The 16,092-nt window shown below is 42.2% G+C and overlaps 1 protein-coding gene and 1 pseudogene across 2 annotated transcripts in view; one reads left to right on the top strand and one right to left on the bottom strand.

Annotated features, from left to right (window-relative positions):
* NUP160 (nucleoporin 160) overlaps positions 1-15,111 on the bottom strand; it is a 52,971-nt gene extending 37,860 nt beyond the window's left edge. Inside the window, exons 1-9 of one of the 2 annotated variants that reach the window (XM_060104157.1) lie at positions 14,935-15,111; positions 14,583-14,694; positions 11,005-11,215; positions 10,159-10,381; positions 8,749-8,827; positions 7,563-7,677; positions 6,657-6,815; positions 1,466-1,543; positions 1,084-1,181 (exon numbers count right to left, since the gene is read on the bottom strand). In XM_060104157.1, the coding sequence (XP_059960140.1) occupies positions 1,084-1,181; positions 1,466-1,543; positions 6,657-6,815; positions 7,563-7,677; positions 8,749-8,827; positions 10,159-10,381; positions 11,005-11,215; positions 14,583-14,694; positions 14,935-15,034 (1,175 nt within the window). In that variant the 5' untranslated portion in view covers positions 15,035-15,111. The remainder of the gene's footprint in view (positions 1-1,083; positions 1,182-1,465; positions 1,544-6,656; positions 6,816-7,562; positions 7,678-8,748; positions 8,828-10,158; positions 10,382-11,004; positions 11,216-14,582; positions 14,695-14,934) is intronic. The other variant, XM_060104158.1, reaches the window with a different exon arrangement.
* On the top strand, positions 420-753 carry LOC132494038 (large ribosomal subunit protein eL30-like; annotated as a pseudogene).
* Positions 15,112-16,092: the final 981 nt, after the last annotated feature.

The following is a 16,092-nucleotide window of genomic DNA, read 5'->3' as shown; positions in this document are numbered from 1 at the left end:
CACAGGCTCCAGACGTGCAGGCTCAGTGGCCATGGCTCACGGGCCCAGCCGCTCCATGGCATGTGGGATCTTCCCGGACCTGGGCACGAGCCCGTGTCCCCTGCATCGGCAGGCAGACTCTCAACCACTGCACCACCAGGGAAGCCCTGGAGTTCATTATCTTTTGAAAAAAAAAAGGGATTCCTGCTTTAAAAAAAAGTTCAAGAGGCACTGTATTTGTCCAATCTACTTCTCATCTCATGAGGAAACTGAGATCCCAAAGGGGCTGCAGTGCCTTTTGGAAGTTGTGGGTATAAGAAATAGACTTTGCACAGAAACAAAGAAAATGCACAGATTAGAAGCATTTGGGGCCTTTCTCGCTCCCTGGGCATCTTGGCAGCTGCTCTCGGTTGGGGGTGTCCTGCACCTCAGGCAGGAAGATGGTGCCCGCAAGGAAGACAAAAAAGTCACTGGAGTCGACCAACTCTAGGCTCCAAGTTGTTATGAAAAGTGGAAAGTATGTGCTCGGGTACAAGAAGACTTAGAAAATGATCAGACGAGGCAAAGTGAAACTGGGCATCCCTGCCAACAACTGCCCAGCCTCGGGGAAATCTGAAATAGAGTATTATGCCATGTATCCATCACTACAGGGGCAATAATACTGAACTGGGCACAGCGTGTGGAAAATACTACAGAGTATGCACACTGGCTATCACTGATCCAGCTGATTCTGATATCATCAGAAGCATGCCAGAACAGACTGGTGAAAAGTAAATCATGCACAACTTTTCTTTAATAAAACCAGCCACAGCTTGTTTAAAAAAAAAAAAAGAAAAAGTATTCTGGTTATATGCTATCTCTCCCCCAAAAGATGGTATTTTCTTCACCTCATTCCAACTCTAAGAATCCTTATTTTGTCCTAAAATCATAAGGTAAGAAATAACAAAAAATGAAAAAGAAAGTATGTCAGAAAATAGGCAAACCCGGGTCTGAGTCCTTTAAATGCAAACATTTGACTTTGGTCTACATAAAAAGCTCTCCCTTCTTTTCTAAGTATGAATTTGCTTGGGGTAAGGTAGGATGACAGAGGCGAGGGACCCGTACTGTTCAAAGTTGATATATTTCACAACTGTTTGGTTCTCAGCATCATGCCACAAGGCCCAGATATCCGTAGAGGTTAAGGCAAAGTCAATCAGTGTCTCCTAGAAGGAAATGTAGGGGGGAAACAAATAAACAAAAACTCTTGTTAAAACAAGAAAGAAAAGGTACTAAGTTATGGTGACTTAAACTTGTATTAGTAGGAGAGGTAAAAGCATGAAAACAAAAGACAGTACCATGTGAACTTGGTAAAATCCAAATGAAATTTTTTTGCATGAAGTTTCATTAAATATTCCATTTTAAGATTTCAATCCCATTACAACATAGTTAAGTTAGCCAATGTTTCTTTCCTGTACTTCTATGATATGCAAAGGATGACTCAACCTACCTGAGAAGTGAATAGTGAGGACATGTGATCTAGGCTATAGCGGTTATTCTCAGCGCTCACCAACTGGAAAATGCAGAACTGTTAAAACACAAGTTGATGATTCAGTACTTGAAATAACCAACATGCTATTTTTCTATGCAAGACTTACTAGCATTCAGAAGCTCATTTTTAAAAAAAAGTATGGTAAAATACATGTAGAATTTACCATCTTAACTATTTTTAAGTGTACAGATTAGTATTAAGTATATTCACATTGTTGTGCAACTGAACTCCAAAACTTTTTTTCATTTTTTCAGAACAGACACCCTGTACTCATTAAATAACTCCCCATTCCCCCTCCCCACAGCCCCTGGCAACCAGCATTCTACTATGACCTTGACTGCTACATAATGGAAACTTAACAGTATTTGTCTTTTTGGGGACTGTATTTTTACTTAGCATAACATCCTCAAGGCTCATCCATGTTGCAGCACGTGTCAGAATTTCCTTCCTTCCTTTCTTTTTTCGGCCGCATGGCATGTGGGATGTAGGATCTTAGTTCCCCGACCAGGGATTGAACCTGCGCCTCCTGCATTGGAAGTGCAGTGTCTTAACCACTGGACCACCAGGGAAGTCCCAGAATTTCCTTCCTTTTTAAAGTTGAATAATATTCCATTTTATGTATATACCACATCTTATTTATCCATTCTTTCATCAATGAAGACTTAGGTTGCTTCCACTTTTTTGGCTATTGGGAATATTGTTGCTATGAACATGGGCGTACAAATATCTCTTAAATACCCTACTTTAATTCTTTTGGGTATATACCCAGAAGTGGAATTGCTCGACCCTATGGAAATTCTATGCCTAATTTTTTTGGGAACTGCCATGTTGTTTCCCATAGTGGCTGCAGCATTTTATATTCCCACCAGTAATGCACAAGGGTTCCAATGTCTCCACATCCTCTCCAACACTTGGTATTTCTGTTTTTTCCCCCCATAGTAGCTATCCTTTTGGGTATGAGGTGGTATCTCACTATGGTGAGAAACCTATTTTTAAGTTTATATTTTTACCAAAGTACCAAAAATAATTTAAAACATACACACAATACAAATCAACTCTAGTCAATCTTCACTAAAAATAAAACCCTATAAAATAATTCATGTTTAGTATTTAACTCTGTTGCCAAAACAAAAAAATGTCAACTCAAAAATAATATTTAATGGACAATATTTTAAATAATTTTTTGATAAAGAATGTGTATTATAAACTGATAAGAGTGATGAAGATTCTATCCTTATAACACAAGCAACTGTTCACAAGGAAGTACTAAAAGAAAAATATACAGTGAGAGTCTTTTTGAGAGAAAAATAGGAATGTATGAAATATGAGAAATATATGTAATGCTCATATTCATTCTAGCCTAGAGCTGTATTTACAAGCTGCATATCTCAACCCATTAGTGGGACATGAATCAAATTTAGGAGGTCTCAACCAGCATTAAAAAAAATTAAAGAAAAAAGAAAAAGAAACAAAGTATCAGAGTTTATCAGTTCATCACTCATGGTAAAGGTAAACATGTTTCATGAAAACTATTTTCTGTTATATGCCCATCACCACATAGGTATAAAGTATGTAGCAATGCAAAATATTGTAGATTCCAGCCAAAAAGTTGGAAAAATGCTGGTCTAGTGCAGTGCTTCTCAAACTATCTGTGGAAAGGAACAGTGTTTTTTTTTCTTTAATTTCTAATCTGTTCCAGACTGATACTTTTATGAAATACAGAAACCTTGAATGTCTGTGGCAATGTCACTATAAAAGCTTCTAATGCATTCTCTCACTTTCTATATTTATCTATCTTACTGCAATCCAGTAACAAATAATTTGTGGCCCAGGACCATTTCACAGACCACACCATAGGTCTACAGGACTTCTGTTTGAGATTTTTATTAGTGTCCTAGATGGAAATACAGACGGCATATTTATAACACTGAGGACATGATGCTGGAAATGATTAAATTAATGCACTTATTAACATAATTAGAACCCAAGGAATGAAAAGAAAACCAAGAAGAAACAAATGAAATTAACAGGAATGGGTGTAGGGCTTGCCTGGTGGCACAGTGGTTAAGAATCCGCCTGCTGATGCAAGGGACATGGGTTCAAGCCCTGGTCCTGGAAGATCTCACATACCATGGAGCAACTAAGCCCGTGCACCACAGCTACTGAGCCTGCGCTCTAGAGCCCGCAAGCCACAACTACTGAAGCCCGCGAACCTAGAGCCCGTGCTCCACAACAAGAGAAGTCACCACAATGAGAAGCCCACGTACCACAACGAAGAGTAGCCCCGCTCACCACAACTAGAGAAAGCCTGCGCACAGCAACGAAGACTGAACACAGCCAAAAATAAATAAATAAATAAATTTATTTATTTTTTAAAAAATTGGGATGGGTGTAAAATATTACAGAGATTAAAAATAAAACCTTCAAATGTGCAGACTAGGGAGAAAAAAACATGCTGAAGAGCAGTTTTTGTTCAAAAAAAGAAGGAAAAAAAAAAGACCTCAACTTCATTATACTCTGAATAGGCACAACAGTGTTACATGGCTGCTAAAAGTGTATCTGATTTTAGGCTTCATTAATAGAACCATAATGCTCAAACCAAAGGAGGTAATAGCTCAGCTCAGTTTGATACCACTCCTAGAATAGCATATTCAATCTCAGTCTAATGTTTAGAGCAGTGGTTCTCAAAATATGGTCCATAGATTCCTAGAGGTCCCTAAGACTGTTTCCGGGGATTAGTGAGGTCAAAACACTTTTCATAATACTACATCATTTGCCCTTTTCACTGTGTTAATATTTGCACTGATAATGCAAAAGCAATGGTAGGTAAAATTACTGGTGTCAATGTGAATCAAGGCAGTGGTACCAAACTGAATACCCTTTCATTAATTACACACTCAACAAGCTAGGAATAAAAAGTAACTTCCTCAACACGATAAAGGGCATTATGAGAAATTCAGATAACATCACACTCAATGGTGAAAGACTAAAAACTTCCTCTCTTAAATCAGGAATAAGACAACTCTTATCACTTCTATTCAACATTGTACTGGAGGATCTATCCAAGGCAATTTAAGGGGGGAAAAAAAAAAGGCACCCAGATCAGAAAGGAAGCAGTAAAACTATCTTATTTGCAGATGATATTGTCCTGTAAATAGAAAGTCCCAAGAATTCCACTATAACACTATTAAAACTAATAAGAGTTCAGTAGGGTTACAGGATACAAGTTTGATATAAAAAAATGAATTGTATTTCTATAAACCTGCAATGAGCAATCTGAAATGAAATTAAGAAGATAATTTCATTTACAATAGTATCAAAAGGAATAAAATATACACAAATAAACTGATTAAAGAAACCCTGCAAAACTTACACTATGAAAATTATAAAACATTGCTAAAAAAGTTAAATACGATCTAAATAAATGGAAAAGCATCCCATGTTCATGAACCAAAAGCCTTAATATTGCCAAGATGGCAATTCTTTCCAATATGATCTACAGAGTTAACAAGCCTCTATCAGAATCGGTGAAATAATAATAAATATATATATTGGTCTCTGGTTCTGGCTCCTGACACTGAGCTCCTAAAACTCCTGCAGTCTCCTGAGTGATAGAGGTGCTAGGAGCATCTTTTGTTCTAATATTTGATCTTTGACCCTGGTTCCCGACACAGAGCTCCTAAATTCCTTTGAATATCCTGGCTTATGGGAACACTTTTTGTTCTAATGAGGTGACTCCTGGATAGCTTCAGGATGGGGCTAGTCACCAGAAAGACCAAGTCTAATTAAAAGCTTGAAACTTTCAGCCCTAACTCCCATCCTCTGGAAAGTGAAGAAAGGCTAGAAATTGAATTAGTAACCCATCATGCCTATGTGATGAAGCCTCCTTAAAAATTCTTAAGGTATGGGATTTGGAGAGCTTCCAGGTTGGTGAACACATCCATGTGTTGGGAGGGTGGTGCACCTCAACACCATGAGACCCTTCTGGACCTTGCCCTACATACCTCTTCATCATTTATCACCCAACAAACTAGTAAATGTAAGTGAGTGTTTCCCTGAGTTATGTGGGCCATTCTAACAAATTATGAGCCCAAGGAGGGGATAGCAGAATGAATCAAGAACCCAAGAATGTAGAAGAGTCTTCATATTTGGGAGTAGCCTGGCTTAGGGTGAGGCGCATAAGCAGGGTGAGAGGGCGTCCACATATATGGAAGGTCTGGGGCAGGCTGAGGAGTGTCTACAGAGAGTGGCAGCCTGCACTGGGGACTAGAGCCCAAGTAGGTGAGAAGGGTGTCCACTGCATGGGGGGGGTGGACTAGTACAGAGTGTCAGGGCCCAAGTAGGGTGAGGAGGGCATCCATGTGGAAGGGCAACCTGGAGTGGGATATCAGAGCCCAACAGGAGCGAGGAGGGCACCAAGCAGAGCAGCACCCAGCATGGGGAATCAGGGCTCCGGCAGGGTGAGGAGGACAAAGCCTACCTCACTGGAATGTTATTAGGATTAAATGGATGATATGTGTAGTGTGTGAGTAATAAGCACAGTCCAAGCGTTTGCTATTAATGTACGTAAAGGGCCTGGCAACACGCCAAACACACAATACCCAACAAGCGGCTGTTTATTTATTTATTTGGCCATGCAGCTTGCGGGATCTTAGCTCCCCCTTGAACCCAGGCCCCTGGCATTGGACACTCAGAGGCCTAACCACTGGAATGCCAGGGAATTCCTGTGGCTGTTTATATTATACCTTTGTATTGTATCGTAAATACCTCACTGACATACAACAGCTAGTGTTTAGATGATGAGCAAAATTATTTCTAAAAATTAACTTCCCTTGTACCTCTTAATAACACCTACATCCCTTTCACAACTCCATTTTTTCACACAGACTTTCAAATTGGCTCTTTCTTGCTTAGTTTTGGTTAACTTTTCCTTCCATATCCCTTTAAACTCTCTACTCCCTTTCATCCTGACTTTTCCTTCAAGATCTTTTAATTCACATATTAGCACAAAACCTACCATCTCCGCGGAAACAACGCAAGATACATCTAGGTTGGTGTGAAGAGCTTAAATAGACTCAATGACTCTATAGCTACTTCCCCATATCAGCATACACAGAATAACTTGATACGTGTCTTATTCATTTCATACCTGTCCTCGCTTTGGTGCATGCATGTATATCCCTAGGTAGAGTCCAAGGGTAAGGGAATAGGCAAATCGTAATTTGTGTCCAGTCCCAGCAGTGAGCCGAAGATCTTTATTCACAGGGACATACTCTAGCATGTCAACTACCATCAGGCACATTTGGTCCTGCCCAAGAAAACATTTAGTAAGTAGTATTAAAGAATATTCAGGATAGAAAAACAAAGTCCTTCCCTTTTTAAAGAATGCACATTCATTATATCTAGCACTGTATCTAATTTATCTGAAGGGCCCTAAGGGTTTTTTTTAAAGGGCTGAGATGAAAATATCTCTTTAGTCTGATAGATAAAATCATCAGCTGTTTTGTTTGCGAATGTTGAAAACTATTTTACCAACTTGCATTTTAAAAATACATTTGTTGGGCTTCCCTGGTGGCGCAGTGGTTGAAAGTCCTCCTGCCGATGCAGGGGACACGGGTTTGTGCCCTGGTCTGGGAAGATCCCACATGCCGCGGAGCAGCTGGGCCCGTGAGCCATGGCCGCTGAGCCTGCGTGTCCGGAACCTGTGCTCCGCGACGGGAGAGGCCACAACAGTGAGAGGCCCGTGTACCGCAAAAAAAAAAAAATAAAAAAAAAATAAAAACAAAAATAAAAATACATTTGTTCCAAAGTGAAGAGTATACTCTGTACCACTTCAATGTTTCTGTAGGACTCATAGTTTTCAAAATAAAAATACAAAAAGTTAGGGGAGAAATGTATGAAAAATAAAGCTAAATGAAACTGTCTGAACCTGGAAATGCCCCATAATTTCCAAACTAAGAGATCTGATCATATTATGAGAAGCGAGATTTATTTCAATTCCCTTACAATTTGCAATCCTATTTTAACTTGCAGTAACTATAAATGTAGCATTTACCTTATAAGACCACATTCGTAGTTTATGATCTTGACATAGAGCAAAGATGAAGGCATCGTGTTTGACACAATGAACAGCAAGACTCAGGGGACGATCTGAAGGCCCCTGATCACCTCTGAAAACATAAGGCCAAGTGTTAGAGTTTTATTGTTGCAAATTACCTGATCATTAGAATTTGCAATTTAAGAGATAAAATAAAATTATAAATGCACACTCTTAACAGAAGAAAAAGAGTTTATAGGCTGGTATAAGATGACTACATTTTCTGGGCTTCCCTGGTGGTACAGTGGTTAAGAATCCGCCTGCCAATGCAGGGGACATGGGTTCGAGCCCTGGTCTGGGAAGATCCCACATGCCGCGGAGCAACTAAGCCTGTGCGCCACAACTACTGAGACCGCTCTCTAGAGCCCACGTGCCTAGAGCTGTGCTCTGCAACAAGAGAAGCCACTGCAGTGAGAAGCCCGTGCACTGCAATGAAGAGTAGCCCCTGCTCGCCGCAGCTAGAGAAAGCCCGTGTGTGGCGACGAAGACCCAACGCAGCCAAAAATAAACAAATTAATTAAAAAAAAAAAGATAACTACATTTTCTATTTGATTTATATCCATTATTCTGATAAATTTTTTTTTTTTTTTCCTTTTTGCGGTATGTGGGCCTCTCACTGTTGTGGCCTCTCCCGTTGCGGAGCACAGGCTCCGGATGCGCAGGCCCAGCGGCCATGGCTCACGGGCCCAGCCGCTCCGCGGCATATGGGATCCTCCCAGACCGGGGCACGAACCCGTATCCCCTGCATCGGCAGGCGGACTCTCAACCACTTGCGCCACCAGGGAGGCCCTATTCTGATAAATTTTAAAAAGCTCTAGATATCAGTGGAATACTGTTCTAACCATCAAACTTTCTACTTCTAATATTACACAAAATTGGATTTGGTAAGTCAGGGCAGAGCACTGAACTGGATATTGTGAGAAGTATAGTAAGCCAGTTTCTGTTGTCAAAGTGTCAAGTCCCAAATGAAGTGGGCTCTGGAGTGCAGTTCCTCTCAGATGGAATGTAACGTTGTGTAGACCCTTCTCCTTTCCAGTATAATGTTTATTTGCCTTGGAGTCAGACTGGAAGCACTAACAGGTGTTGACCAGGGCAAAAGACTAAGTTCTTGGGCCCCATGATTTACCGACCAGAGACCACTCACCTGATAACTGTTGGCATCCAGCCTATAAGCAATCGTTGCATTACTGAACTCTGTTTCAGCTCCACAACTGACACCATCCCTACAAGATTGAAAACAGACCAATGATATCCAAGGCACCTCTTGATCATACTTAGTGAAGCCCAAAGGCAAGAAGGATGCAACCATGAACAAGGAATTTGTAACAGGTGACAGGCTTCCACATTTCTATACTAAGGAAGTCTTAGGCTGTACCTTTCCACATATACCATACCTAAAATATTTTGAATCATTATGGGAACAATAACAGCATTTTTATATTCCTAGGGGAAATTTTTTGCCTTTTACAAACAGTAACCCATATTGCTGCTCAGAAGCAGCACTTCATTCTTTCCAAAAGAAACACCGAGTACCTTTCATGTGCTAGGCACAGTTCTAGGTGCTACAGATACAGCAGTAAATAAAACAGATTAAAACACTCCTGTCCTCATGGAACTTACATTCCATTGGCAGGAAGGGAGGAGCAGAGACAGTTAACAAATTAAGTAGAATGTAAAGAGTGGAGAAAAATAAAACATAGAAAGGGTATAGTGAACGGGGATGGGGTGCGTGTGTACAATTGTGTTATTGTTAAAATTGTGCTACAATTTTAAAAAGGTCGTCAGGTCACTCACTGAGGTGACACTGAGTAAGAACCTAAAGGAGTTGAGGGAATGAGCCACACTGGTAGCTGGGGAGACTAGCCCCACCAAAGCCCTGAGGTAGGTGTACCTGGTATGTTCAAGGAATTGCAAGAAGGCATGTGGCCGGTTCAGAGGAGGGGGGAAAGAATGTGACGATGAGATTAGAGAGGCAGTGGGGTGTCACAGTAAGGACTTTGGGTTTATTCAGAGTGAGATGGAGAACAGCCCCGATCCGAGGGCTTTGAGCAGTGGAATGACATGACTCACCCTGGGTTTTAAAATGTATCGGTCTGCCTGAGAAGTTTCTGCAGAGGGGTAAGGACGGATCTGGGGAGCTATTTAGGAAGCAAATGCAATAATCCAGGTAAGAGGAGTGGTGACTTGGAGCAGGGTATCAGCACTGAGCTTCCTTGTTTCAGGTAACTTATTTTAGTTACAATACCACAAAGTGAAGGTAGAAAACCAGTCAACTCATGTCTACTAAAGGCCTTAGAATAGGTCACCTTACAGGTATCTGTTTTCCCATACTCCAGTAAGCTGGACAGTTCCTCGTTCACTATATAAAATCCCGCCCTCTTGGGAAAAAAACAGTAAAGCATTAGGGAATCATAATGCAAGCAATAATGAATGACCACTTTAGGGTAGTATAGAAGCAATTCCTGCATTGGATGATGGCCTTGGACTTCTAACATGTTTTAATGCCAGTATTCCTTTGTTTGAAATTAAATCCATGCTCAGTTCCTGTTCTTACCAGGTACGTCATGAGGAGGTAGTTTAAGAACAAAGATTCCCCCAGAGGCAGATGGTAGAGCAAACAGAGCCTCCCCGTCATTGCTAAGCCAGGCTGCCGAGGTGGTAGAATTAGGGGAGAGTCCAGGTACTGTTGGAATTAACTGATAGTTGCAAGGATCCCTGAAGTCAACTTTTCCAATGTCAGTGAATATTGACTGCATCTGACTTTCAATTGCCAACTCCTGTGGAGTAATTAAAAAGAAAAATCTGTTAAACCAAAATAAACCGGATTTTGCTCAGTTCCTCCCAATCGCTATCAGTTTTTAAAGTAAAAAATTGTTGAGCTTAAAAAGAGAGCTATTTTTTCTTTTTTTAAATCATGGCTCTCCACTTTATTATTTTTTTTAATTTTTATTATTGGCTGGGCTGCAGGGCTTGCGGGATCTTAGTTCCCCAACCAGGGATCGAACCTGCACCCTCGGCAATGAAAGTGTGGAGCCCTAACCACTGGACCACCAGGGAATTCCCAGAAAGCTATTCTTTTTTTTTTTTTTGGCCGCACCACATGGCATGCAGGATCTTAGTTTCCAGACCAGGGATGGAACCCGAGCCCCCTGAAGTGGAAGCATGGAATCTTAATCACTGGACTGCCAGGGAAGTCCCCAAAGTTATTCTTTTTAATGAAACTATTTTTGCAGCTTAAAATGTGTGTGATCATTTTAAATAGTAACTATGATAGTATGCTTGGTTAGGGCCAGCAAAGAATCCAAATATTCTTCAATTCCAAAGGACATTGCTCTATTACTAAATTTGTGACAGTCAGAGTAACTTGGGAATTAAAGGATATTATACTTAACCAACTTACACTCCTATACATCCGGGAAGGGTGTGGTAAAAGTAACCTGTGCACTGTTTGATTGGTTAATATCAAGATTATCACATGATTCTGAGTCTCAGAGACATGAACCCCTCCGGGTAAGAGGATGCAATTTTGGAATTTGAGGCGAACTGCATTATTTAACAGATTTATGTCCAGTGACTCTTCCACCAGCTCCAATGTATCTCCAGAGGTCTTCCTATTAAAGTGAAGAGACATTTGTTAAAAAAAAAGTTTATGCTTTTCTTTCTGATTGTTGCATTGAAGTGTATGGCAATAATCTCCAGGTGAACTCTCCCAATTTGAAAATTTTGGATAAACAAACTCAGACCAATTTTGACATTCCAAACCACCACATTATATAGTCTACAAAACACAGCACTATATAAAATTCATATCTTATTATATGATTCTGTTAAATGGAGGCATTTCCAAACTTCATAGTCCATTTTTTAAAAACAATATTCAAAGCAATTAAACTCCACTATAATGAAAATTCACACCACACACCCTCATTACTTATAGTGTAATGTGGCCTCTACATATGTTACTACAGAGTCAAACTACAGTGACCTTATAAATGTGGGTAATTCCCCTTCTATAGCTTCCTCCTACTAGGATGCAGGGAAGAGTCTTCTTGAGGCACAACTCTGCTATGTGGTAGCTTTGCAACCATAGAAAGCACTATGCTGGGAATGCCCTAACTTGCCATCACCTCATCTACCACACTACCTGAATCCATTCTCCAGATGATCTCCTTTGATATAACAGCTTTGAATGCTATTGAATGCCTACAATTCCTCAATCTGTATCTTATTCAGCCCAAACTCTCCACTGACCTCCTGACTACTGCCCCAACACTTCTACTTGTATATCTAACAGGGATCTCAAACTAAACCTGTCCAAAACAGAATTCCAGGACACAGCAAACCTGAAAGACAAAGAAACAAAAACACCTGCTTCACCTGCACTTTTCCAACTCATTAATGACATCTCTATAACTTCTAGTTGTTCAAGCCAAAAATCTGGGGGTCACCCTTGAATCTCCTCTTTCTACATACCCTACATCTGATCTAATAGTAAATTCTAATAAAATCATTTTTAAAACATATCCACAGGGACCTCCCTGGTGGTGCAGTGGTTAAGAATCTGCCTGCCAACGCAGGGGACATGGGTTCGAGCCCTGGTCTGGGAAGATCCCACATGCTGCGGAGCAACTAAACCCGCACGCCTAGAGCCCATGCTCTGCAACAAGAGAAACCACCGCAACGAGAAGCCCACAGGCTGCAACGAAGAGCAGCCCCTGCTTGCTACAAATAGAGAAAGCCTGCGCACAGCAACGAAGACCCAACATGGCACCCCACCCCCCAAAAAAACCCATATCCACAATCAGAACATTGCTCACTGCCTCTAACAACACCAACCCCAGTCTAAGCCACCACCATTTTTTGTCTGGATTGTGGCACCAACCTCTAACTGGTCTCCCTGCTCCCACCCTTTCCTATTACACTCTGTTCTCAACACAGCAGCCAAGCCACCTTTACAAACACAACTTAGACCATGCCATTTCTTCACTTAAAAACCTCTGATCTCACTCAGAGTAAAAGTCAAACCCTTAAAATAACCGACAAAGCCTTAATCTGGCTCTTGGCTACCTTATTCCTCTATCCTTTGCTCACTCAGCTGCAGGCTCCTAGCCCTTTGCCATTCTTTGAAAACAACACACAAGCTCCTGACTCAGGGTTTTTGCACTTTTTGTTCCTTTTTCTTGGAAGGCTCTACCTGAAATCTCATCCCTCAGATATCCTGACTTCCTCTGCTCAAGTGTCAACTTATCACTGGGTCTTGCCGGACTACCTTGTATGCAATATTAAAAAGAAGAATTCCCCTTCCCTCTTCCCTGTTCTCTTCCAATTATTACCTGATGAATTACATTTACTTGGTATCTTTGGTTATTGTTGTTGATCTGCTCCCTCCACAAGAGCAGGGACTGCCTGCTTTGCTCCCTGCTAGGTCCTCAGTCCCTAAACGTTGACTGGAACATATCAGGCACTCAAAAATATTTCTTTTTTTTTTTTGGCCACGCTGAGCAGCTTGTGGGATCTTAGTTCCCCGACCAGGGATTGAACCTGGGCCCAGTGAAAGTGCTGAGTCCTAGCCACTGGACCGCCAGGGAACTCCCTCATAAATATTTCTTATATAAATGAGATATGCATCTTTAACACAGGTCTTCCTTCTGAGCCTATAAATTTCAATGCCTACTTGACATTGCCAAAGAGCTACTACACAGATACTTCAATAGTACCTCTAAAAGAATTATTTACATCTCTCCAAAACCCATCTTCTGTATCTCATTAGATGGCAACCCCTCCACCCAATATTTGGTTAGTCACACTAGAAAATAGGGGCTTGTCCTTGCTCCCTCCTTTTCCCTTACTACCCCTCACTCACCCCATATTTAATCTATCTCCAGGTCCAAATGAAGCTAACTTCTAAGTGTATCTTGAATCCATGTATTTCTCTTTTCCTAGCCACTCCCACAACTGAGTCACTAACATCTTACTTGGTTCAACATATAAGCAAGTTGTTCTTTTGTATTGTACCCATCCAACCCAAATCTACTTTCCACAACGTAGACTGATTATTTTAAAATGTGATTTTGATCATTTTAGTAATCCTTTAAAACCCATCAATGATTGCTCAATGTACCCAGGATAAAATCCAAAATCCTTAAAAAGGTCCTGAGGGTCCTTCCTGATCTGAGTCCTGCCTACCTCCCTAGTCTTAGCATCTCTCACATCATTTTCCATTTTGCCCATTTGCACCTAAGCCACACAGACCTTCAGTCAGTTCCTCAAACCTGTCACGTTCTTTCCACCTCATGGATTTTGTGCACGGTGATCCCACTTGCTGAACTGCTCTCTCCCTCAACCCCTTGCCTGGCTAACCTTTCATCCTTCAGATCTCAGTTTAAATGTGACTTGCTTTAGGGCTTCCCAGCACCACCAATAATACTTGGTACTCCCATAGCCCCTCAAAGCCCCTATACTTTTCCTCCGAGGCAAGCATGAAAAATGTGTATTTATAAATGTGGTCATTAGCTATATAATGTCTTCCCCCTTCTCAAAACTGCCCCATGAAAGGTGGGTCCACATCTATTCTTACACTGCTACATCTTGCACGATGAAAATGGTGATTGTTTTTGTTCCTCACTTCACCCCCAGCATACCTAGCACTGCCTGACATATAAAGGCTCAGACATATTTGTAGAATGAAGGAAGCTGTAAAACACTATAAAAACGTAATGGGTTCATGTTTAAAACTGGTCTTTTGGGCTTTAACCCCTAAGCTACATTTCTTCGGCTTTTAGTGCTGCCTGGGAGGGTACCTCTTCTAGAACTCTGGGTCTCCTTAATTTTCCACTGATTCACATATGAATAGAAAACAGTCTTTCTCTTTTCCTGTCGATAACCACTTCGGAGAATGAATGACACCTTGAGAACAGCCGCGAAAATTCAGCCGTCGAACAACCCGACCTTCCAGGGGGTCTGACAAACAGCACTTACCAATGAATGAACCTGTTTCTGGTGACGGAGAACAACTTGCCACTTTCCACATAATAGAAGCCTCCCGCGCTCTCACCGTATTTCACGGCTCCGGTCACGACATTTGCAGTTCCTGCAAAATGAAAGTGGTCAGCCTGCACAGGTGGTTCTCTGGGAATGACACGCACTGAGGGTGCTGAGAAAGCAGAGGGTGACGGACTGACAATCCATACAAAAAGAAGGGGAAGAAAAGACGAAGAAGTAGGACACTAAAGAAGCTCTGATTCCGGGGCTATAGGCATGTGGACTCAGGATCCAGGGGAGAAGCCAGAGGCGAAGGATCGGATCGCGCCCTACTGGGATTCTGCCGTACCAATGCCGCAAACTGTGAACTCCCGAAAGTGCCTCGGCCTTTCGCGCTCAGCTCCGCTGAGCTCCACGAAGCTCCGTTCCGTTGCTCCCGCCGCCGCCATCTTTCCGCGCCACCGCGAGGCCCGACGGGACACCAGCAGTACCCGGCGGACGTCGTCACTTCCTGGGGCGGAGCGGGTGGAGATGCGGACAGGTGAAGAAGCCGGCAGAGGTCAAGCGCGGGTCCGACCCTGCGTTGTGAGGCTCCCACCGAGTTAGATGGAGACAGGGTGGGCAGGGAGGAAGCCAGATGAGAAGCGGGTAGGGGAAGCCTGCAGACTCTACCTGCGGGAAACTTTGCGTGGCCTGCTAGGAAGCCCCAAGGCGCGGCGCCATTTTCCCGGCGGCCTCAGGGCAGGGGGCGGGGCCGGGTTTGTTTCCATTTTAAAAACGCCCGCCAGGGCAGCGGGGCCCAATCTCCCGCGAGGGTCGAGGTCCGGGGAGGCCCAGCAGATGGGCGCCCTCTGCTGGATTCCTAGCTTGCGTTCATCTCTCCCTGCGTCGCTGTGTCAGTCAGTGAATCTCCACCCTGTCTCCTTTTCACTCTTAAGCGACCGTTGGGATAGTGGGGAGAGGGAGTGAAGGGCAGAGGGGCCTTTTGTGTTGGAATTTTTTCGAGACTGTATTCGTGTTTTTTTTTAAATAGATCTTTATTGGAGTATAATTGCTTCACAATACTGTGTTTCTGTTGTACACCAAAGTGAATCAGCCATATGCATACATGTGTCCCCATATCCCCTGCCTCTTGCGTCTCCTTTCCCTCCTATCCCAACCCCCTAGGTGGTCACAAAGCGCCAAGCTGATCTCCTTGTGCTATGCGTCTGCTTCCCACTAGCCATCTGTTTTACATGTGGTAGTGTATATATGTTGATGCTACTCTCACTTTGCCCCAGCTTCCCCCTCACACCTGGTGTCCTCAAGTCCATTCTCTATGTCTACATCTTTAATCCTGCCCTGCAACTAGGTTCACTTTGTTTTTTTTTTAGATTCCATATATGTGCGTTAGCATACAGTATTTGTTTTTCTCTTTCTGACTTACTTCACTCTGTATGACAGACTCTAGGTCCATCCACCTCACTACAAATAACTCAATTTCGTTTCTTTTTATGGCTGAGTAATA

This window comes from Mesoplodon densirostris, chromosome 7 (assembly GCF_025265405.1).
Source record: "Mesoplodon densirostris isolate mMesDen1 chromosome 7, mMesDen1 primary haplotype, whole genome shotgun sequence".
Taxonomy (NCBI): domain Eukaryota; kingdom Metazoa; phylum Chordata; class Mammalia; order Artiodactyla; family Ziphiidae; genus Mesoplodon; species Mesoplodon densirostris.
Note: the sequence above shows the minus strand (reverse complement) of the source record. Positions and strands in the feature narration are given on the sequence as shown.